The sequence below is a fragment of the Mytilus edulis genome, chromosome 2 (genome assembly GCF_963676685.1).
Source record: "Mytilus edulis chromosome 2, xbMytEdul2.2, whole genome shotgun sequence".
Lineage (NCBI taxonomy): Eukaryota > Metazoa > Mollusca > Bivalvia > Mytilida > Mytilidae > Mytilus > Mytilus edulis.
This window is the reverse complement of record NC_092345.1, coordinates 51,068,133-51,093,449: the sequence shown is the minus strand read 5'-3', so window position 1 is coordinate 51,093,449 and position 25,317 is coordinate 51,068,133. Positions and strand designations below refer to the sequence as shown.

Below are 25,317 nucleotides of genomic sequence, written 5' to 3'. Positions count from 1 at the left end.
GGGGCCCTGTATAGCTTACTGTTCAGTATGAGTCAAGTACTTTTACCTATAATGGTTATTCTTTTACAAATTGTGACTTGGATGGAGATTTGTCTCATTGGCACTTTCAATTTCATTATACAGATTGATTGATATGTTGGTGTTTTAACGCCACTTTTAAGTTTTTGGGATTTTTCGTGGTGGCCAATTTTATTGTTGGAGGAAGCCGGAGTGCCTGGACCTTCAATAGCAAAACTGACAATCCTAATCTTAGTCAATTAAGATTGTAGTCGAGTGCACCTGCACTGGCAGTGTTCTAACTCATAATCTCAGTGTTGACTGGCTAGTGATTCCAGTAGCAGAACTACTTAGACCACTTGACCACCGGCCCCCATTCACAGATTGACATATTATACACAGTTGTTGTTTTTAATACATTTTGTACCTTTATGTATAATTTTTTTATTGTTGTCGACTTTGTTTGCCATTTCACAGATGCTTTTCAAATTTGAGTGGACACATGTTTTGAATTAGAATAATAAATGTTTTGTTTTGTAAATATAAGGAAGAAAATAAAACATTGCATTTTTGGAAAAATAATTTAATTAAAGCACCATTTATATTATCAGTGAAAGTTTTGGCTACCTTCATTATCTCATTTCCAGCAGTTTCCTCAAATTTTAAGAAAATAAGTCAATTTGATAGCTTTGAGTGAACAGCTGAACTGAACATAAATTCAAGAATGTTATTTCTAAAAAGTATTTTGATCAAAGTCTTGAACTTTCAATGATTTCTTCTGGTAAATCAGCTTTTCCCGTATTGTCAAACAAAGGATTCTTCATTGTGGTGTCAAAAGGTCGTAATTCAGGAACAATCCCACGATGCCATTCATTGGCCTCATGACTATAATCTACCTCATGTTGATTATTTCCATTATTTATAATATCATCACCTGGACTACCCCAGTTTTTGTTAAGTAACGGATTGTGTGTAGTTGGAATTTCTAATCCTTTTGGCTTGGATCCTATTAATAACGGAATTTCTGCTCGTAGTTCCTTCCCTCCTGATATTTCCACCCTGAATTGGAAAGAATAAGATATTTCTATAATATCACAGTAATCCAAGTTTGATTCTGGTATATATGGCGGTACTGTCAATCTTACATTATGCCACTTGCGGCCATCTCCATGTGTCATTTCTTGTTCATCACGTCTTTTATTTACAACTTGACGGAAGGGAATAAGTTTTTTACGTGCATGGTATAGAGTGTTCATTACAATAGATGCCTGCACAGCTGTTATATATAGAGGACTTGTATTAGCAACTTCAGCTTGAATGTAAATATCTTCTCCCGGACAAACACCCACTTTATCGATCGTAATATCAAATTTTATTTTTCCAGTTGAACACAAGCCCCAAAATCGTTGTTCCATTGACCTGCTTTCAGATTTTCGTGATTTTTCCGGAATCTCTGCTTTTCTTATTACCAAAAATGGTTCACTTGTAATATTAGTCTCACTTTTTTCACCATTTACAATTACTTTGAGGACATAAGTCACACTTCCAAATTTTCCAATGAAAGAGGAAGGGAGATTGTCCGGGAGTTGATATTCAAATGGAAATTTATGTTCTCCTTTTACAAGTAGTAAAGGATCATTCAATCCTCTGTCTTCCACGGAGTGTTTGGCATTGATATATTCCTCATTTGCATTGAACGATCCAAACTGAGGGTCTTCCCATGCAACAGCACCTTGTCCTGTTATTGAAATATAGATTTTTGTGATAAAAGTTTGGCGAGACGTTGTTACGGAAATATATCCTCGAAGTATTTCACCTGGTTGGTACTGGTACTGCTCATCAATATCATGTTCTAGGTCCACTTCTAATGATTCTATAGCAGTACCCATGGTGACCAGTATATTTTACATTGATCCTTATTTATTTCTGTAAAAGAATAAAAAAATGAATTAATATTTTTGGTGAAAAAAGTAGACACAAGATTTAAAATTAAATTATTTAATGTAAAGGTGATGAAGTTGTTAAAATCTATGGTTATCTACTAGATATAAGGATGTTCCTATGATTTTAAGGTGGTATCTAACACTACAGGGAGATAACTCTGTAAAATCAGCTCAACGTTTTAATTACATTGTTGTTCTTAAGGGAATATTAAGCTTCTCAATGATCAAAATCAGTGTTTGTCAAACAACTATATAACCAGTGTAATTTTTCTAATAAATTGGTTGGTTCAATTTTTTTGAAATTTTTATATTTTTGTCAAAGGGTCAAAGTAAATATTTTGTCAAAATTTTATGAAATTAAACGAGCCAAATAAATTTTGATCAATGTGTTGGGTACCAGTTTAAGAGATATTGGGGATTTATTTAGCTTTTCATTTGATAATTGACAATTTCTAATATTCTAACTCAAAATATTTTCACATATTTTTTCTACATGATGTCTGTATGCCAACTTCACAGCTACTTCTTTCTGTGATTTTCTAATATTGTTGATGTATTCATATAGAAGTTTTCAGTTTGACATATTTTGAATAATGTGTATTCAAGTTATTACAAATCTATTTGAGAAAATTAAATTCAGTACTGGTTTCAGGCACCACTTTGAGAAACATGTTCCAAATCTGCATTTGTTGCATTCATTTTTTTTTTGGGTCATTTTGGACATATTTCAGGTACATTTATATACTTGAACAAGCTTTTCAATTACTAAGGGGCATAGAAGTTCATGTCTGTGTTTCAAATGAAAGATGTACTGTTGAAAAGTTGTAATGATATAAAGTACTTTTTTTTAAGAATTGAAATTTAAGAAAAAAATTGTACTGTTTGATTAAAAAAAAGGATATACAGGGTAAATGGCAACAAGACACTAAACAAATAAAACTAAAAGCAGACATTGAATTATTGAGTTGTTGTTAAGAGATGGAGAGACACTTCCTCCACATACACCCCCCCCCCCCTTTCCCACATCAACATAGAAGTACTTTATCACTCATTAAAGTTCCTAGGACTTGCATAAAGCAGAAATCAGTCACTGTGAATTTAAATTAAACAAACACTTATTAGATAAGTGTTCGGTCTTAAAGATGTATTTGTACATGTAGATATATGCATTTTATGTAATACATTGTACATAAAAAATGTATAAGTAGTTATTTACATTCTTTTTAATCAGTGCGTAGACATATATATTCTAATCAATGTTTTCCAAATAAAATAATTAATTTCGTAACCGAAAAAATGTATTCCTTAATTACCTTTGCACATGTAAAAGAATAAGAAATTCCAAGAATGTTTTTGACTATTGAAAATATAATTGTTTCTAAGATGTTTTTGATAACAGGTTACAACACCTTTACTGCATTATTGACATCAAAGTTATTTAATGATATTATGTAGGAAGATATTATTGATTTGATCTGAGGTTACTAAGAAACAAAGATATGTTTTTATTTATTGTATACTTAAGGCTAAAATAATGTTTTCATGCCCCATTGAAAAGTTTAAACAAGATGGTATCAGTATAGACAAAAAATTAAACACAAAAAATATTTAAAAAAATGTCTTTAGTAAAAAACACTTGAATATATTAGGATGTTCTTTAAAAATAGTTTTAATACTGTTCAGTTATTTAGTTTTATTATTTGTTACCTTTTTAAGGATTGTTGTTCATTATTTAAAGTCCACAAATATAATGTAAATACATTTACCAACTAATTCATTAACTCATCAGATTGTTTTACCTGAAAATTAAGATTGTTTGCATTCTGTCCAGTGACAAATATTTCATGCGGCATGAATTTGCTCATTATAGTTCTTAATTTCTGTGTCATTTAGTCTCTTGTCAAAAGTTGTCTCATTGCCAACCATACCACATCTTCTTAATATAATCAGGTGTTCAGAAACTATAACTGTTATATAATTTGTCCCAAGTTTTTAGAATAGGTTCAAAACATGGTTGACCAGAGAGTATATAGATCAATCATTTACTTATTTGATTGGCATTTTTCTGTGATTACAATAAGCATAATTTTGACATGAACCAGTTCCTGTATTGAGCTGAATTGTATTTCAGGGACTTATTAGCAGTAATATTTTAGGTATACATGAAAATTTCTACAGTTCAAACGACTAAAGACAATATATCCTCTTGGATATAAACAGACTTCATAGCTCTGGATTTTAAACCCTACTTTAGTTGGTATTTATAAGTACTAATAAAAACATAAGAGTTTCATAATTTCAAGTCTGTCCCGATGCCGTCCCTTTTTTAACACCTATTATATGTAAAATATTTATTCCTAATACAGGGGAAGGAAATGGTTTTTAGGTTAGGGTTGTTTGGGGTCTTGTTTTGTATCTTATCTGGTCAAATAGGATAAGCAGACATGGTATAGAACTGAAATGTAATTTAATTTAAAAAATATAATCCATCTTTTATTTGGGGATTACATTTTAATAATATGAATAGAACAAGATTATTTTAAATTAAAGATTTAATAGAAACAGAATTTAAAAATCATATATGAAGGAATATTATATGAAAGACACAATTTTTGACCCGCATTGGAAAAACTTTCAGAGATGAAATCCAATACCCTATATTTCAATGTCCATAATAATAAAGGACATATCCATATTTTACCATATTATAATTACAGAGTTCACACATGAGGTCAATCTATAATAATGATAAGTGAAAAATGATTTTTAAATCTCACCTGTTCTTTACTGAATAAGATTTCCAATTGTGTATTAAGTCACCTGGGTAGTTTTACTTTGATTTCACAGGTAAACAAGTAGCTTTATTTAGAGCTGTAGAACTGGTTTATAATTCTTTTGAAGAGTTGTAGACCATGAAGAAATCAATACTGAGTTTTAAATATTGAGGTGCTACATGGGAAAGTACATACATTGGGGTTAAAGAAGGACAAATTATGGACAAATGATCTCCCCTTTTGTTTTCACAAATAAGATAATGTTTTTATTGGTTTTTTTTAGATTTATAAAAGTTCATTTAGTTTTTCAAATCATTAAAGGTATAATGGTATAATTATTCAAATTATGATGGTTCAAGAACAGAAAAACTATTTAACAGTTCCGTGACCCATCAGTTTTACTCAGACACAAATTTTAGGTTACTGTGGTGGATCCAGGGGGGGGGGGGGGGATCGAGGGTTGGAACACACCCTTTTTTTGGACGATCAATGCATTTGAATGGGGACATGTAGTTTGTCCTGGGTTAGGACCACCCCCCTTTTTTAAATGACTGGTTCCACCCCTGGGTTACTGCTAGTTCACAACAATATTTTTCTATTTTCTTTTTTCATGATTCCCAAATATTTTAGACATAAAATGTTTTGGTAATGATTTAGTAAAATGATTTTGCCTTCAAAAAAATAAAAATTCAGAAATTAAAAATTTTAGGAAAATAAAAATTCTGAAAAATTAAATTTCAGGAAAATTAAAATTTCAGGTAAATAAAGTTGTTAGTTTGCTATTCCTTTTTCTCTAAACCTAAAGAAAAGAGAGAGAGAGAAAGAAATTAAATTGATTACTTGTAATGATACTTGCACAATTATAATGTACAGCAGCAACATAAATTTAAGCTCACCTCACTTGAAGGGCCAAGTGAGCTTATGCCATAATTTTCCATTGATTCTAAGTAATCCATTGCCTGTAGTCCTTATACTTTTCTTTAAAAATGTAATTTCACTGTCATTGACATAAAGTAAGATATACATTGGTGTGAGCCAAGGCTCTGTATTGAAGACGGTACTTATACCCATAATGGTTTACTTTTACAAATTGTTAATTGGATGGAGAGTCATCTCACTGGCACTCATACCGCATCTTCTTATATACATTGTACTGTATAAAAGCACTATGATACATTATATAGATAAATAGCTTCATTGTATATTGTATTTTAGCATGAGGACGATGAAGATGATGAGTTTGAGTTTGATGTGAGTGACATAGCAATATGCATGGACCTTCGTAGCAACTTTACCAATCTGTGATCAATAATAATTGCACATTGCATGTTTTATATTGCACTTTGACTGTCTAGATTGTTTTTTCTATTCCAGATATGCATGTTGCTGTGATTTCCTTTTTCAGGAATTCCTCTTGCTACTCAAGCATGTTTTCACCTAATCATGTCTCCTTTCTAATTTGTAGACATTGTCTGTGATTGTACATTTAGTTAAAAAAAAAAATTAAATCAACAAAGATCACCTTTGGGTAGTTCTGCAAACTTAAATCAGATTAAATGATTGCCCAATGGTAAATATTTGATAGTATTAAAAGTGCAAGCCTTCTTAATGGGACACAGATTTGACACAAGTTATTTTTAAAACATATCAAAGAATCATCTTTTTTTCAGATTTATTATTCAGTTTTATATTTTCATTTTGTTGTTGTTGTTTTTTTTAAATATCATGTTTAAATAATATACCTCTTTTTACAAAAAATAAAATGATTTTATTTGCAAAATTTTAAATCTGAACTTATCAAGTGGAATTTAAATACAAAAGGATCTATAGATAGTTTTCCTTTGACATTATCTGTTTTAGAGTTATTTCCCATGGTCCGTATGTTGTAGGCAAGCTGGTCAGTTTTCTTATTGGACTAACCAAATTTAAATATTAAAGTCTGATAAAAGATCGTAGATCGATTTGTTAAATCAAACTTGGTGTAATATGAATTAATGGGGGATTAGCCTTACCTCTTTCCTTCAACATTATATTTTTAAAAAATCCTTTCAGTTGTGCATAAATCTAAAGATTAGAAGAAATTTTATCAAATTCATAGAAACATTTCATGTTGCTAGGAAAAAAAACCAGCTGAATTCCAATATATAAATCTATATCTATATATCTGTTGTTATATTTACTTTGCGAATTCAAATAAAATTTTATCAAATGAAATTTTTAACAGGGAAAATCTAAGGAGACTACTAATTCAGAAGCCATCACAGAGATTTTAAGGACAGAAAAAGGAACAATGTTTTATATATCGACTGAGTCAGGGGAATATGGTCTGACAGGAGACAAATCACAGACAGCTGCTTTCTTGACTGAAGTAGAATCACCAAGGACACAACCAGACTACATCAAAAATATAACCGTAGAAGTCTCATTGATAAATGAGACAAAAAAGGGGTAAGTTAAAATGATTTTGAAATTCATGTTCTTAAAACAGAACATCAACATCTGAAACATTAATTAATGAGTGTAAATTGAGAATTTAAAAGTTTCTTGCACAAGGATGTAAAAAACAAATCTGGAAGAAATCCAGTCTTTTATCGTGAAGGGTTAAGTAGTAAAAGTGTATTTCATTTAAACTACCTTAACCTACATTAAATGCTTCAATGATTTGTAATAGTTAAGTTATTATTAGAGGAAATAGGTACATACTATATATATACCTTCCCACGACTGTAGATTTATTAATATTAGATGGATACCAATTTTTGTGGATTTCGTGGGTACAGGGGACCCACACATTTTTCATCAATCCACGAAAATTGGTACCCACAAAATACATGAATCCACAGAAGATTGCCTCAGATATGTTTTGTCTGAGTTATATGACAGGACTTTCTTCTTGACAATATCGTTGGCATATGTTGTATTTCTATTTTATTTAACGCCATATCATTATTTGATTTCCACTGATTATATATTACAGCATAAGATTGAATTTCCTGAACCATTTAGAAGAATGGACAGAACAAGCCTCTGAGAGATCTGAAAGTGTTGTTGTTTCTAAAGTAAGCACATAATATTACCTTCTGAATATGTTATCTGACATTACTGTATGAATTACAGTATTACATGCATTTATTAAATATTGAATTTACAGTATACAAATCAATTTTAGGGCTTTTAAAGCAGTTTTTGTAAACTTCTAAAATTCTCAAAGTAGTAATCTTTGTACAATAGAAACATACACATATGAAGTTGTATTAATTAATTATCATTTATAAATAGTTTTTAGACATATTTTTTATGTTCACATATAAAAAATTCTCTTTTAAGCTTTGTATGAGGTATCTTAAATAGCATTTGCTAAACAATATTTTACTTATATTTCAGTGTGAAGAACTGAACAGTGAATTAGATTTACGGTTACATCTTCACAAACCAAGGTCTCGTAGAGCAGAATTCGATGTACACAATGTCAGAGCAGGTAATTTGTTATCTCCCTTTAATATTTGGATGTACACAATGTCAGAGCAGGTAATTTGTTATCTCCCTTCTTTATTTAGATGTTCACAATGTTATTAAGATAGTATTTTCCCCTTTTCTTTTTAAGGGAAAGGGAATTGAGAGATATTAGTCACTGTATGACATTGTAACATTAATTTTAATTTATTTTAATTTTTTTATCTTTCAGCATTAATTTTAAAGAGTTCATTGAGGAACATTTCGTAACATTTTCGGATATAGAAGGAATAAAAGCTTTGTGCAAATAGTTTCTAAACACATTGAATATAAAAAATTAAAATTAAAAACATGACTTTTTCAAACTTGGAATATATCAATAAACAATGACAATCTGATTTTTTTACAGCTGAACTTGTGATGCATTCTGAGAGAGTGTCAAGACACACCAAAGGTGTTCAACAGGCTCTGACTGATCTGAAACAAGAATTTACAAACATGGAAGAACAGCATAATAAACTAACACACAAGTTCAGGGAAGATATTGAAGCTCTAGAACTGGTCTTTATAAATGCTACTAAATCTTCAAAGTAAGTATTGTGCAGTTTAGTCTTGTAAGGACTGTAGTCATCTGCTGTATCCTTTCGGTTAGTTGTTGCACTTTATTTTTCCATATTTGTGTAATGGTGAGACATTTGAACAACTTTGTGGTTATCAGATATGTTTTGAGTTATTGCAGGTTTGTTTTCCTTAATTGTTTTCCACATTTTATCTGGTAGATTAAATATAAAAAGTTGTTAACTTCCATAAGCTGCTTTCTATTTCAACACATGGATCTTGACCAGAGAAGAACATAAATAATGTATCTACAAATATTTTTGAAAAAAACAATTTTTTCTTTCTCTGAAAATAATTTACATGTGGAAAGAAAATAAAACAAATTTCTGATGTGCAAAAACCAAGATTTCAGAAGTTTTCTGGTCTTCAGAATGAGATGGTTTTAACTTATATGATATACTTTTTGCAACTGGACTTCCAAAGAAATCTTGAGGTTCAATTATTTGAAGAATTGATGTAACATGTTTTATGTTTTTCTTGTAGATTGGCTTCTCTACGTATGCAGTTGAAAGAAGAATCAGAAAAGTTTATGACAATGATTAGAACATCATTGAAGAATTTCCGTCAGCATCTAGATGACACACTTCAGCGATTACGTGAATCAAATGCTAGATTTATAAAGTCATTTAAGTAGGTTTTATATGGTCTATTTCATATAATCCAAATTCAGATTAATTCTGTGTATATAGTTCTATATCAGTTATAAAATAATGTTCCTCAATGATCTATTTAATCATAATTCCTACCAATTTACTCATTAAATATTCCTACCGCTGGAACTATGTACCCATATAACACTACTTGAACCAGGAATTCGATATTTGGGTATTCATTGAATATAAAGAACAGTATTTCCTAAAATTTTAAAAGTTAGTACATGACGGTATTTAAATATTATTTTTATAGAGACCTACATATTTTTCAAAATTTTGCTACCAACAAATAATAAATAATAATACTCATGTGGTCATTTTAAAAATACAAAACAAAAAAACACAAAAAAAATATGTGTGGATAAATTGATAAGTTAAGTCATTGAGATATTTGAAATATATTTTTAGGGTATTTTCTGATGGTGGTAATTTTTGTCCAGAGGAAATTAGAGAATATTGTAAAAAGTTGGACCAATCTTCCCAGAAAATAGATAAATGTGAGGGTGCTATAATGTTAGAACTGGAAGGACTAGAATCCAAACGTAGAGAACAGGTCACTAAAGTTGTGGTAGAATTTGATGACAGGTAAGTGAATAATGGATATTCTCCTCCTCAAACTGATGAACCTGTACTCTTTATTGTGGTCGGGGGAAAAAAATGATTGATTGTTATTTGCTAAATGTAGAGGGAAAACAAAATATAGCAAAGATGAAAAAAGACCATATTGATAATTGTGGTAAGAAATAGTGTATGCTGCTATACTTAAAAAATAGGAAGGTTTCTATGAGTGATTACAAAAAAACATCAATATACAACGCATTCAATTTTCACATTTATATTACATGTACATAAGCACAATTGTGTGAAATTCAAATATTTTTTGTACATTCAAATCCTTGTAAAAATGTGTAGCTCGGGCATAAAAAGAGTGAATATCATTTTTCGTTAGAACTTTCTCTTAAATTTATTACAATTCTCACAATGTCTTTTTTTTGTTTAGATTTAAACACCACATGATAGATCTTGTGTTTATGGAGAGGATAGCCAGATGGTTGACAAACACACAAGTTAAGATTAAGGCTGAGGTAGCCAATAGTAATTCTCAGGCTCAACAACTAGCCCAGTACCTCAATGATGTCATCAGGAGGATTGATGCTTGTGAAAGACCTAACCTGGATAAAGAGGTGAGCACTATTCAATTAAAATGTATGTGGGAGGGTAGGAAGGGGTTTTAGAAATATCCCTACAACCAAGAACCATTTTTTAAATAATTTTGCATAATGGTAATGGATGCATACTGAAAAAACCCATGTCCCACATTCAATAATTAAACTTCCCTTCCTACCCTCCCACATAATTTTTGATGGAATAGCCCTGAGATAAAAAAAATAAAAAAAAAAGATTCTTTGAAGAAAGAAAAATTTTAACCAATATAAGAATTTTAAAAAGATGTGGTGAGATTACCAATGAGACAACTCTCGCCTAGAGACCAAATGATGTAGAAGTCAATAACGATAAGTCACTGTACGCCCATGAACAATGAGCAAAACTCATACAGCTTAGAAAAGCTATGAAAAGTCCTGAATAGACAATGTAAACAATTCAAATGAGAAAACTAACGGCCTGAATTATGACATACAATTACCAAAAACTCACATATGACATATAGCAACAAACGACAATTAAATTTACTGAATTATAGGTTCCTCACTTGAGACAGGCACAATCAAAATGTGGCGGGGTTAATATAAAAAAGAAGATGTGGTACGATTGCCAATGAGACAACACTCTACAAAAGACCAAATAATCAACTATAGGTCGTCACCTTAGGTATAATTTTCTATGCTGAATGGGTTTTGCTCAAATTTGTTTGCTGGCAGAAGTATATTTTGTGGATATTGATTAATGAATTTTTATCTGCTTGCCTCAGATGTTGACCTTTTGATCGGAATTGAATTAAGCAATTTTATTGGTACACAGATTTCTCATTGTTCTGTAAAAAATTTATGTTGAATTTATCGTTTTAGCAAATATCATCATCACAATTGAATGAATCACTGAAGTTAGTGTTTGATTCCTACCATGCTAGAAGTATATTCTTGAATTGTACGAAGGACACAATTACCAGACCAACCTCTGCAATGCAGGGACCTCCAGCCATTGGTAAAATGTTCATATTATTGAATATTTTGTTTGACTAGTTTTATGGTATTGTTTAAATAAAATATCTGAAGCTTTTTGTATTAATTGTTATACAAAAAAACTTGATATTGTAAAAAGCCATCTTAAAGTAAAAACTTATGACACTGACCAGACATAAGTTATTCACATTTCAATTTAAATTAACCCACAATTTTAGGCATCAAATATTTGGTAAAAACAGATGCTCAATTAGAAGTAACTTATTTATTAAATACCTCACAATCTGTAAAACAAATCATTAAGTTTAGTATATTTTGATAACTATATTATGATCTTAAAGGGATGATAACAACTTTAAACATCTATTTTAAACCATAAATTTGTATAAATGTATCATTGTTGTGTTGATAAGAGATTAATGTCATGTCAGCATCATCTGATCATGACTATACAATAGTAAAAATAATGATGTGCAAACCAATTATACAATGTTTTTACAGCACGTGTTGTCTTCACTGGAGCCGACTCAACACCAACACCTATCAGTAAAGCAGGAAAACAACCAACAGAAGATCCCTCTGTTGGGGTAATCAAGAGTATATTAAAGTAAGTTTAGATTCCTCATTCAAATACTCTCCCATGTAATACTCAGGAAGGAAGTTGATGCATAACTATTATCTATTCTATGTCTGTTGTCAAATTCCATGCTATTTGTCATTGCTAATCAAATTAGTATGCTACTTTTGCAATTTAAAATTGACAGTTCTAGAAGTGTCAGAATTCTGATACAAGTTAACAAATTCATCACTTCAAATTTTGCAGATATTTTATTTATTCCAATTCTTTTAGCATAAGACTTTATTTATGTATCAATATAAAATAATCATATCAATGAGACAACTCTCCAATTGAGACCAAATAAAGTTACAACTATATGTCACAATGCAGCATGTAATAAGCAAGTTTTGGCAAAAAAAAAAAAAAATGGCAACTTATTAGTTGTCAAATTCAGCAATAAATTGTTGAATTCAATATTTGCATGTAGCTATATCATAACCTTCCAATAATCAATACCCTTATAAAAGATATATTGCATCTAACTCATAACATATTTCAAACAATCTCTTTTCACTGTTGATATATATGTTTGTATAAATATTCGAAACACAGAAATGCTGTTTGCCTAAATGAAACTTGTGGGATAGTATGTACTTCAGGAGATAAGTTAATTTGACATTGTCTGCAGATTACAATTGTCCAATATTAACTTTTCCTTTTTGAGTTGAAAGATGTATCATGTATATGATATCATTCACTGTTAACCATGACTTTTCTTATTAACAGAACACAGAAAACAAAGATGAGGTTTGGAATGGATGCTGACATAGATGGGGAGACAACTCCATGTAAGTGTAAATAATTCAATTTTAAATTGGTCGCACATCAAACATAAGAACAATGTAACCTGCCTAATTTGACACATGAGTATTTCAACATCCTGCGTTATCCGACACATTTTCATGGTCCCAAAATATGCCTATTCTTGCAGGAAAAACCTGCGTATTCCGACACCCTGCTTAATCTGACATTTTTTTCTGGCCTCTCAGTGTGTCGGATCACACAGGTTACACTGTAATATTTGAGAGATAAGACACCCCTATTGTGAATGAGACATATCACAAATACAAACACAGCTTTTTGTAGGTCTTACTATTGTTATGAACATTTTTGATATTTTGATTATACAACATTTTGTCATTGGCATATACCTTAATACAAATTCTACAGAATAAAAGAGGAAACTTTCACGCATATCCTCCAACACAAAATGAATGAAAAGAACATTTCATTGTTAGTGCAGTAAATATTTGTCTGGCTTTTTTAAATTAGATATCATGATACTTATTCAGATTCATCAATAAACTTAACATTGCCAATTCATGATTTTATAAACTTAATTATTTTTAGTTGGACAACAATTAGAAATGAGAGAGAAAATGAAGTCATCATTGTCAGTCAGTACCCCAACAGACAAATCTAAACAGAAACGAGGACCAAATAGTGGACTTCCAACAGATAGTCCTCCTAAAAGAGTCCAATCAGGGTGTGTACATATGTATTTCTTTCTTGTTTGATACCAGAAACAAATTTCTGAACAACCACATACAGTTGAATTTTGTTGTTTATTTTTTATCAAGGTGTTAATATCAATTTAATTGACTAGGTAATTGAATTTGTTATTTTTTTAAATTGGCTGTTGATGAATAGATTTTGATTTAGTACCAATTTTCAATTAGAAACATTATAAAAATACTTTTTTTAAATTTTGATAAATTCTACATGGAACATATGTATTGCACTATTTATGGTCTGAAAAACAATATGGCATGGATTCTTTTAATCATTTACTTAGTTTTTTTCTTGAGACTTAAAATAAAATAACTAATGGTTAAGATTATTTAACGACACAATAAAATTCAACTGTATTATTCCAATATCCATATATATTTTTTTGTGCATCCCAATATTTAGATATATTTATTTTTGTATATCCCAATGTATTTATATATTCATAATTGTGTCTTCCAATATATGTGTCTTTGTGAACTTGTATTTATCAAATGGATTTTTAATAGCATTATATATGTACACTTCCTATATAGCACAAATTTACCATTATATAAAATCTTTAAAGAAGAAAAAATTAAATACTGTGGATTTATTATTATGTGTGGTATCAATTTTCTTAAATGATGTATTTAAAGGTAAAGCTCAAATTCAAATGTTCAATAAAGTTCAAATTTCCTTATGTTTATATGCAGACTTTGGCATTAACCACAAATTCAAATATCAACAAAAAGAAAAACTAGTATGGAATAAAATTATAACATAGAAAAAAAGTTTCAAGATAAAATGACCAGTGAATGTTACTGGTTCAATGGTGAGATTTTTGCTCATTATTTTTATAGTGGGGGAAAAAATAGCATTAATTAAAACAAAAAATAGAAATCAAAATAGAAAAGTATATTCTTTATTATGATCATGAATGGAGAACTATTAATTGAAAATTTGCATTTTATGTATTTTATGGAATTTCTTTTTGTTAGTGAAAGAGAAGGATCAGTGTCTAGGTAAATTTTTAACCTTTTGTAAAACTTACAAGAGAATTAATTTTTTTAGAGAACCAAGCTTTCATGGGACGCCTACTGCGGCCCCTAGGTAAAGTGTGGTTGTGTGGTGCACGTTTTAACAAGTGGTGGTGTTGGACAACAGATTTTACTAATTATTTGATTTGAGTTATCTCCCTTCCTTTAACTTGTCTGATATATTAACTAATTATTTTGGTGGTCATGTTTTGTTCCAGGATGCCTGCTATTCAAACATTAACTTTCATAATGAATCCTAAGCTTAACTGATAAATAGGCAGTATTTTAAAGGTGTTAGTGTCTCAATTGAAAAAAGAAATAAGCTAATACTGTATGTGTGCTTTGAATATTGCAATTCTCGAAGAATGGACAAAACTGCAATATTATTCATCGCCATTTTAGAAAAAGCTGCATACAGATATATGTAACAGATTTCAGGGTGCAAATTGTAATAATCATCCAGTTTATAAAAACCTTGCAATAATATCTGAATTTAAAGTAATCTGTATTAAAGCTGTTATCCTAATGCTTGAAAGTTAAAGGTTTGGGTGACTTGCTTGCTTTGTTTGTAAAAATATTTGCTCAATAGATAGGTAAGGATTCAACTTGTATACATTATACTTATAAATGTTATTGGAAGTTAGGGGTGTTTGTTTCAAGTTGAAACACCCCTATCTATTGGTTGCAGATGTGAATCTTAATTACAATGCTTCAGCAAACATTTCTAGAAACAAAGCAAGCAGGCAAACCAAACCTTTAACTGGTTAGTATTAGGATAACAGCTGTAAAAAAACAGAATTATTGCCTCAGCAGTTAAAAATATGGTCCATTAATTATTAAAGAAGTATACTCAATTATATAGAGTTTATTTTAAAAAAAGGTTCAGGGTAAGTTCATTACTAAATACTTTTAAATAAAATCCTATCTAAAGACTCCCCAAACCCCTGAAATAGATTAATATATAAATGATTGTCAAACGTTTGTTTAATTTGGTAGACAGGTTGTGTAAAGCTAGAAAATATGCCTTTGTTGTTTATCAATAGTGATTAGACAACTTATAAAAGAGTTTGTTTAAGAATTGTTCTGTTCATGTTTTATGCTAGTAGCAATCCAGGGCCTGTAGCCAGGGTTATTTGGACTAGCAAACTCAAGTTTAACAGTGACAATTCAATCAGAACGTTGACTTTGACAGTGCTTATTTATCTACATTTTAAAACCTGGCTACCAGTATGAATCCCATGTACATAAAGGACCATTTCTTTTCTGGTAAAAACAAACAAATTAAAACAATCAGAAAATATTTCATATTTAAGGGATAAGGATGTTTTAGTATGATATTTTGTTAGCATTCAATAGAAAGACAAAGGATTGTGGGTATCCTTTCATTACTCAAAATCAGTACATGAAAAGCGAAGAAACAGCGATGGTATTGCTGTTCATATCAAAGTCACCACAAGGTTGTCGCATGGAGAAAAAAAAACTTTCACCTCACTGCAAGTTTAAGTTAAAAAATTTAGGGTAGACAATCATAAGTTTTATAACTTGTGTCTGTTCCTTTTGGTATGTATTATTTCGAATGTAAAATATGTAAAACAAAGAAAATTCCTCATGATGGGATGAAAAGAAAGTCTCAATGAAACCAAATTATACCCACCCCTCTAAAAGAAGTCTACCACAGCTTGTTATTTTTATAAGAATAAATCAATTAGTATTGTTTTAATAGTATGGTACCAATACAAACTATTGGCATGATTGTAAGTGTGAAAGCAGCCATAAAGCCAGGGTAATTTTATACAGGGAAATCTGTATTTACCAAACCCTTCTGATGCTAGAAAGTTTGAATAGATTTTTTTAATTATTCAGGATTAATGCAATGGAATTATACAAGAGAGATATAGAACAAGTAAAGTTCAAATACAACTTTTAGTTTTCTTCAGGGTTTGGTTTACACAGATTTCACTAAAAATCTTGTTCAGGTTCAGGTTATTATTTTTTTGTTTAGTTTTAAAATTTGGTTATATCTTTACCCTGATATATGTGTGTACATAATGTGTACTACATGTATTGAGTAAAAGCTAAGTTTATTGTTTTTGGGTAATGACAATTTCAGAGATATGTTAAATTTATTCCCTACATTTCTAGACTTGGGATGAATTAAAACCACTTGACATCATAAAGAATGACCAGAGATTTTTTTAGTGTCCTTATACAAGAAGCTTTGTCCATTCTAGTTGCCTATGGGCAAAACACTTTCTTTAGATGCAGTTGACGTGAATTTCTTCATACTGATTAACTGGTATATAATGTGCTTAAAGTAATAAAGAATTGAGTTGACTTGAATTGGTGATTTAACTTTGTCGTAATATTATTGCAAGGGGAAATTTGAGGTTAATAAGCAGGTTAAGAAGTACATATGCCAATATGCAAGGCAAAATTCAAAAATATAAATACTGATTGCCTACAGATTAGAGTCTTGTGAACATCTGATTGGTATTGTTTTGTAGATTTATTATACTTTTAGATTTTCCAGTTCAAGGGTCCTAAATATGACCTTATCATACCTTTTTCTTCAAATTTGAAAAACATATGAAGGGTTTTGTTCTATATGTTTTTCAGTTTGGTTTTTTTTTACTTTCTTTGAAGTTGTTAATTTGCATGTGACTTCTGGATATGACAATGTTATGGGGAAATGCATTGTTCTGAAATGTGTTCGGATTTGTCTTTTTATAAATTCCTTTTTTGAAACTAAATTAAATGAAATAGCTAAAAAAGTATTTTTTAGATTAAAAAAAAATACAATAAGAGGCGGTTTTTCTTTTGAATTTTGAACATAGTTCGGGTTGATAGTATTTTATGATAATCATTAACTTAATGCTAATTTGTTTAAGTGTTATGCATTGCTCCATTATAACTTGATCTTTTGGTTTTGTTTATTTCAGTGATTTTCATTTTTCATTGTCCCATCATTTCAAGTATATGTAGCATTTCATAAATCATATATAACATTGTTATACACCAAAATCTAAGCAATACATGCTCATTTTATGATTTTTCAGGTTAAGGAGAAGTAGTAAATCTACTAAATTTGACAAAAAATATTTGATATTTGGAGAAAAAGATGAAGAAGGAGAAGAATACCACCTGTTGGGAATTATAAGGAGAAATTTACGTGAGGCATTAGATGGTCTGTTGACATCTGCAGAGGTAATCTTTCAGTCGAGAAATAAATTTGAATGAGCAATACTACAAATAGATTTAAGAATAAATGTTGTTTTTTTTTTAATTTTTTTTAAGAATCAAATACTTCATTTTGTAGTTTTATTAGGGTGTAAAAGCATTGACATAGGTACATAGTGTATAAATTGTAGAAGTATTCAATTGGGAAATGCTTTCAAAAACATTTTTTAGATGTTTATGTTCTCCAGATAACTGTATTTATCAATATAATATCTCGTACAGCTGATCTAATTACATGGTGGTTTTTTTTTTTTATCTGATAACATGTTTAATATGTATTCAACGTTGTTATTCAGAGATCTTAGTTCATGTACTGATATTTTTCTTCTTAACAGTTATATTACAAAAATAAAGGTAACAGACAAGTAACCAGACCACAGGTTTTACAGGAGACATTTGAACTATGTGCTGACGTTGTTGTACAGAAATTACAGTCATATTTCACGCAGGCTGATGAGTATCACAATCAATGTTTACAAGGTTTGTATGATGTCATTTCAGGAAAATTTGACTGTATTGTAAATAAAAAGAGATGAAGTGTTAAGTTTAATTTATAAGCAAACAGGAATACAAGGTAGCTAAAAAGACATCTAGAGGCTTCTACTTTCACAATGTATGACAAGCTCTAATTCTATTGAGTAAAGTGTATGTGTTGGACAAATTGTGCATAAACTCAACTAAAATGATGAAACATCTGATACAAACTACTTTTTCTAAAAATATATTAATATTAAAATTAATACTTGAATGACAAGAGGTTAATTTTTTCTGTAATAAAAGTCACCCACTTATAACAGACTAGAGTAAAAAAAAAGAAGAGGTAATTATGTAGTTTTGTAAATTTTTTAAACAATCTTGTCACTTTTGAACCACTTAAAACTAAACAAATATACATATATATTCCATTCTCAATTTTATTTTATATGATAAGATTCTAACAAACTGTTAAACAACAATGTACGGAATAAGTAGCTATGTGTGTCAATCAAAAGAGACCCAAATTATTTGCAATACATGTATTTTACTTACTTCAATTTATTATTTACAGAATTCAGAAATCAGTTGATACAACTTGAAGAGGCTGTTTCCCATGTACCTGATTTATTACTTAAGGATCTACTGGAGACTGAGCTAAACAAATCTAAAGATGCCAGGGACATTGTATCTGAACAGTTCTCTGTAACACTCAGTCAACTTCACAAAAAACAGGTAAATTTAACAGTATCTAGTAGATCTGAGACAGCTTCACAAAAAACAGGTAAATTTGGCAGTATCAAATTGATCTCAGTCAACTTCATAAAAAAATCAGGTAAATCAGTTGTTCGACCTGTTAGTCAAAATGCGTTTTGTTAAAATATACTTTTTCACTTATTTTGGTCTTTTGGAAAATGTTGTTTGTGCTGTATTTAGACCCTTCTGCAATAAAATTTGTTTTACATGCACAGGAATACAAGGTAGCTAAATTGTGGTTTTTATCCAACACAATCATAGATTTGAACGTTGTTTTCAATTTAGACTTGTTTATATATATATATTTATATATATTTTCAGAATGAGCATTCAACTTTATTACGTCCTACCCTAGGACACCCACATCAGAAGACTGGAATAGCTTCTCTTGGTGAGAAGGAGTTGGAAAGACATAATGCCTATATATCTACTGTAGAAAAGCAGACTAAAGAATTACAGGTAGGATTGGATTTTAAATTACTATGATTAAGGAAAGGAGTAGGTCCAGTAAGACCCCTTTTTGGCCCCAAAATATAGCAGTTTTACAAAATTGTTCAAATGTAAACTTACAGTTATTTATTGGACAGAAGAATGCTTCTGCTACATAAATATGAATACAATGAAAAAATATCGGGTACTAGCACCACAAAGTCATGCTAATTTACTGAAATCTTCACAATTCTAGCATTTTAGTTGAATTTAAGACGGTTTTCGTGTAAAACGAAAGTGGCCGCATTCGTGTTCATCCTTAATATTAAAATGTAAGTTGTATTTTATGATAATACATAACATATATAAAGGTTGAAGATGAACACGGATGCGGCCACTTTCATTTTTGACAAAAACCTTCTGAAAAGAGACATTTTCCGGCATATTTGGTACAATTTTCATATTTCAGCTTGAATCGGTGCGTTTTTTTATCATGAAATCAGTTAAAATCTTTCAGAAAAACTGATTGATTCAAATAAAATAGACACTTAAGTGTTTAAAAAGTGGTCAAAATCTTTCGTCAGATGAACCTGAAATTTGAGGCCAAAATCAGTCCTTACCGGACCTTCTCCTTTGTTTGAGTTCAAGAGATGTTCAGTTTACCTGTAAGTAATGCTCACAATTAATTATGTAATAATTATGTCATAATGAAATTATCACAATTTGAAAGATTAATCATTCTTCTTTCTTTTGGTACCTCATTTATTAAATTTAAAGAAAGATGATTGGAATTACATCAGTTTAAAGATGTCTGATTGGGGATGAAAAATCTTTGTATTGTGCTACCTTAATTACTCCCTTCCTCAACTGTCAACATTAAGGTTCAGGGTTTCAAAACCTTGTCTTCATTTTTTCCCCACATTGACTAAATTATTAAGTTAGGCTAATGTGTACCGTTACTGACAGTGCTAATTATCACATTTACATTAAACTATCACAAGAACATGATTTTGATGAATTTTGAAAATTAATCATTTACCTTGTTAAATTTGTCTATTAATTTTTTGATGTATTTACAACAGGTTGTGACATTAGAACAAGCTAAGACATTTGTAGAACAGTTGTCCAGAACATCTGAAAATCAACTGGTTCAGTATGATAATCTTCTGACTGTGGATGATGTGGAGAAAGGAAGTATGTAGTGATTTATCATAATTTTGGAGAATTATTTTGGAAGTTTTTGGGATGGAGATGAGAATGAGATACAATCTTACTTTATAATAACCTTTTTTCACTATGGATGATGATGATGATAATTTTACTTTTCTAAGCTTACAAGCAATTTTTTTGACAGAAAGACTGGCGACAAAGGTGGATGCATAAAATGTATAGAATGTCATAAATGATAAATAGAGCTTAACATTATAATTTTAACAAATAACACTAGTTTGGCACTTTACTAAATTATGATGCAAATTTTCTAGTTATGCCTATAAATGCCACTAGTCACCAAGCCAACAATGGTGTGCATATAAATGCCACTAGACACCAAGCCAACAATGGTATGCATATAAATGCCACTAGACACCATCCAACAATAGTGTGCATATAAATGCCACTAGACACCAAGCCAACAATAGTGTGCATATAAATGCCACTAGACACCAAACCAACAATAGTGTGTATATAAATGCCACTAGACACCAAGCCAACAATAGTGTGCATATAAATGCCACTAGACACCAAGCCAACAATAGTGTGCATATAAATGCCACTAGACACCAAGCCAACAATAGTGTGCATATAAATGCCACTAGACACCAAGCCAACAATAGTGTGCATATAAATGCCACTAGACACCAAGCCAACAATGGTGTATCATTGAAATGATCTATAAGGTAAATATTTTATATGTTATATATTACCTTTAATCTATGTTTGCAGGGGTAGAGCCAAAGAAATACCCTACCAGTGAACTTATAAGAAGAAGGAATCAAGGTTTGCCTTTGGAAGATGATGAGGATAAAAACGCCCTCCCAAGAGGAAAAAATACATGGACAGGTTAGTAGTTTATAACAAAGATAAATATATCAGTATGCTAAGTCTATTACACTTATCCTTAACAAGTTATTGGTGTGTAAACTTGGCCAATCTTTAAAACTCATTAACTGAGGACTTTTATGTAGTTTTGGAGTTTTACACATCAGGAACATCTAGCAAAAATGTGTTTGATCCTTTTGATTCTCAACCAATACATTTGTTGTTTTTGGAATTTTCTCTCACTTGATTTCGATGTTCTTTGGACCTCAGGATATAATCATGTATATTGTGTGTGAATTTATCACCTTGAAATCGACATAGTATTTTCATATACGTTATGTAAGTAGTTTTGCAACATGGTCTGTTTTTAAAAAAGTGTAAACCAAAGACTATTCACATTCAAGTATATGTAGATATACAAATATTGTAAGAATTATATAATTATAGATCATTTCTATAAATTTCTTTAAAAAAAAAGTTATTGTTCAAATAAAGATGTTGTTTTGTTTACATAAATTTGTTTATTAATTTTGAGATTATTTATTTTTTTAATATTCAGGTATGCCCTCTAATGAACTGGTTACTGAAGCTTCTGGTAAACCTCAGCTAACAGCCTCGGTCACTACAGCCAAAACTACATTGGGACATACTGCTACTATTACTGCCAGAGACAAAGCTTATCAGGTTAGTTTTAAACAATACCACCAAAATATTAGCTTTAATTTACATGTACAAGTAAATAATTCATTTCATCATTTCAGGGGAATGGGCAAAATGAGTGAAATTGTAAATTTTAGCTAGACAATTAAACTATGGAACAGATCTATTGCTTATCAATTTAAGAAGTTCCTTCCACCTTCCAGTCTATTCCTTACGCCACTGAAATGTTATAGATAGATAGATATTTTTATTTTAAAGTTCAACTTGGTACATATACATGAAATACAATATATTACATGTTATATATAAGCTATGGTATTTTTTATGACAAAGTAACAGTTATTTTTGTTAAACAATTCAATTTCACTTTTTGTGTAAAAACACTATAAAGATGTACAGACTATCATAATTTTATAACACTTTTTAACTTGTAAATTCACCACATTAATGTTAATGGAGAGAAAAAACAATCCTCATATTTCAATTTTGGGACATTATGTTTTTGTTCTGTGCGTCCTTCTGGTAGTCTGTCCTGCTTCAGGTTAAAGTTTTGAATCCAGTTAGTTTTTGATGAAGTTGAAGTCAAATTAACTTGAAACTTAGTACACATGTTCCCTCTGATATGATCTTTCTAATTTTTAATAAATTAGAGTCTTTACCCCAATTTCACAGTCTATGAACATAGAAGTGATAGTGCGAATGGGGCATCTGTTTACTATGAACACATTTTTGTTTATTTAAAAGAAATAACTTATAAAAGTATCTTCTCTTTCAGGAGTATAAAAATAAGTTTGAAAAGACATTAGAGATGATAGAAGAAGAAAAACAGAAATTGTTATTAGCAGAACAAAGATGGATGGATAGCTGGAATACTTCAGTGGAAAAAGTCAAACAATTATACTAAAAGAACTGTTAATAATAGCATTTACTGTGATAATTTTAAATTGTGATATTTTTTTAAGATTTTTTTTTTATATTTGACAATTTTCTCATTTATTAAAAGTCCGTCCTCTCATATTATTTATTTTAGTTTATTTTACGAATTCTCAGAGATGCTTCGATGAATATGATAAAGCAATTTTTTTTTAAATGTTTAAAGTTTTTGCTGCATAAATGTGTAAAACTAAGACTTTCTGAAAGTTCCAGAAAAGAAAAGAAAAGGAAAGTAATATTGTTTCCTGTTTTTTTGGCCTCATTTTTATACGAAATATGTAATGAAAACCATGGAAAGGAAATTTTGTTCATCACCATTTCCTTAAGTGCTATAGAATACTTGAAAGAATTTACAGTTTTGATAGCAGTGAAATTGAAATGTAAAAATAAAGAAAAATGAGAAACACTTTAAAGATGTGATGCATTTCTTGTGTTGCTTATTTATTTTTGTGATACTGCATTGCTTTTAACAGACTTAGTAAAAAATGCATCAACTTCCAATGCTTCAATACTGTGGACTAATTTATTATTGTGTGACCAAAACTTTGTGGAATGAGGATAAAATGGTAATTGTATTTAATCAATTTTTTGGTATAAAAAAAGTTTGTTTATACAAAAAAAAATCCAAGATTTTCCTAAAAAAAATGATGCATCCACAGTACCTGAGAAGAAACATTCCAAACTATTTATTATTTCAAGACCTTTGTGTAAATGATTGTTATATGTATACTTTTTATCAGATTCGTGAATTAAAATGATTATATTTCAAATTGAAATATCTCTTGTTATTTAGCCTGTAAGAGATAATATGCTGTTTTCTGTACCAGTGTTCTTAAAATGAAAGTTGAAAAAAATGAATTTGGAAGTATTACTCTGGATCAACAACCTTCATCAGGAATAATTGGTACAAAAATGTTGAAGTCATAAATGTGTGACCATGTATAATATGCACAGAAAAACATGTCCTCCAAATATAACAAATATGTTGTCAATCAAGAAATCAAGCATCTTGATAATGTCCGTTTCAGAGATTTTTTGTTTGAATCATAGTGATTATTTACAAAGTAGGATTTATCCATCCCTTGTACAAGATACTTGTATCTACGTTGGCAATTCTTTTTTATGAGACAAAGCAATACCAACTCTTTCAATTCGTCTTTTAGTTTAAGGTTTAGCTAGCTAATAAACGAGGTTAAATCCACAATTTTCTACATAATAAAATACCTGTACCAAGTCAGGAATATGACAGTTGTTTTTAATTTGTTTGAGCTTTTGATTTCGCCATTGGACAATGGACTTTTTGATTTTGCCATTGGACAATGGACTTTTTGATTTTGCCATTGGACAATGGACTTTCTGATTTGAATTTTCCTTGGAGTTCGGTATTTTTGTTATTTTACCTTTAGCCAACTTTTTCCAGAAATCATCACTGCGATAGACCATAAAAGCTTTTGTATTTTGAGTATCAAATTTGAGAACAAAAAAAATGTTACATAATCTACAACATATTATAGCAATTTCAAAGAAATCTGTACCTTGGTCTTAATAAATCAGATGACATAATGTGGACTGGCCATAAAAGGTAAATTAGAAGCAAAAAAAGTTGTACGATAGGTTTCATGATAAGAATCTTATGCCATCGAGTGCAAAAAACTAGCCTACATATCCACGGTTAGATCGTTCTTCGAAAATGGTGTTGTCATTTTGAACCCGTTATCAATCAGCTAAATACAGAGGTTATAAAGCATACAGTAATCATGTAATGAGAAGCATGCTTAATCCTGCACAATTACATATCAAGAGAAACAAATTTGATTTCCAAGCTGCACCACCATCTCTCCAGGAACAGGGAAAAAATCAGAGGCAGATTATTTTCTACAAAGTGGTTGAAGGGTTGGTGCCTGCTTTTTTAGAAATAAACATAAAGACAGGGAAAAAGAAATGAGTGCCTTCTAATATATAAACTTTATAGAAAGGCCACAAACCTGAAACAGCAAATTATTTAAATTGATTGATTAGAAGACAGAAAAGTGTAACAAAACAATTAATTTATAATTTTATA

The 25,317-nt window shown here is 30.1% G+C and overlaps 2 protein-coding genes across 10 annotated transcripts in view; one reads left to right on the top strand and one right to left on the bottom strand.

The window, feature by feature from the left end:
• LOC139512385 (coiled-coil domain-containing protein 180-like) overlaps window positions 1-24,031 on the top strand; it is a 44,930-nt gene extending 20,899 nt beyond the window's left edge. The window contains exons 18-38 of one of the 8 annotated variants that reach the window (XM_071299986.1): window positions 5,930-5,965; window positions 6,939-7,162; window positions 7,692-7,773; window positions 8,099-8,192; window positions 8,577-8,757; window positions 9,269-9,415; window positions 9,847-10,023; window positions 10,439-10,622; window positions 11,466-11,601; window positions 12,081-12,186; window positions 12,925-12,986; window positions 13,549-13,684; window positions 16,450-16,509; window positions 17,783-17,930; window positions 18,299-18,443; window positions 19,012-19,172; window positions 19,515-19,652; window positions 20,705-20,816; window positions 21,567-21,683; window positions 22,222-22,346; window positions 23,098-24,031. In XM_071299986.1, the coding sequence (XP_071156087.1) occupies window positions 5,930-5,965; window positions 6,939-7,162; window positions 7,692-7,773; window positions 8,099-8,192; window positions 8,577-8,757; window positions 9,269-9,415; window positions 9,847-10,023; window positions 10,439-10,622; window positions 11,466-11,601; window positions 12,081-12,186; window positions 12,925-12,986; window positions 13,549-13,684; window positions 16,450-16,509; window positions 17,783-17,930; window positions 18,299-18,443; window positions 19,012-19,172; window positions 19,515-19,652; window positions 20,705-20,816; window positions 21,567-21,683; window positions 22,222-22,346; window positions 23,098-23,226 (2,700 nt within the window). In that variant the 3' untranslated portion in view covers window positions 23,227-24,031. Of the gene's footprint in view, window positions 1-5,929; window positions 5,966-6,938; window positions 7,163-7,691; window positions 7,774-8,098; window positions 8,193-8,576; window positions 8,758-9,268; window positions 9,416-9,846; window positions 10,024-10,438; window positions 10,623-11,465; window positions 11,602-12,080; window positions 12,187-12,924; window positions 12,987-13,548; window positions 13,685-14,687; window positions 14,712-14,760; window positions 14,800-16,449; window positions 16,510-17,782; window positions 17,931-18,298; window positions 18,444-19,011; window positions 19,173-19,514; window positions 19,653-20,704; window positions 20,817-21,566; window positions 21,684-22,221; window positions 22,347-23,097 lie in introns of all 8 variants that reach the window. The other 7 variants (XM_071299987.1, XM_071299990.1, XM_071299993.1 and 4 more) reach the window with 7 other exon arrangements.
• On the bottom strand, window positions 565-4,841 carry LOC139512386 (arrestin domain-containing protein 4-like). Of its 2 annotated transcripts, none has more exons than XM_071299995.1 (2): window positions 4,718-4,841; window positions 565-1,923 (listed from the first exon to the last, which is right to left on the bottom strand). In XM_071299995.1, the coding sequence occupies exon 2, from the start codon at window positions 1,884-1,886 to the stop codon at window positions 747-749; it is 1,140 nt and encodes a 379-aa protein (XP_071156096.1). In that variant the 5' UTR covers window positions 1,887-1,923; window positions 4,718-4,841; the 3' UTR covers window positions 565-746. The 2 variants fall into 2 exon arrangements, with proteins under 2 accessions (XP_071156096.1, XP_071156097.1); XM_071299996.1 differs by lacking the exon at window positions 4,718-4,841 and adding an exon at window positions 4,642-4,660.
• Window positions 24,032-25,317: the final 1,286 nt, after the last annotated feature.

What these genes read in the sequence shown, in the direction of transcription:
- LOC139512386 (XM_071299995.1), bottom strand. Translation starts at nt 1,886, where the DNA reads ATGGGTACTGCTATAGAATCATTAGAAGTGGACCTAGAACATGATATT.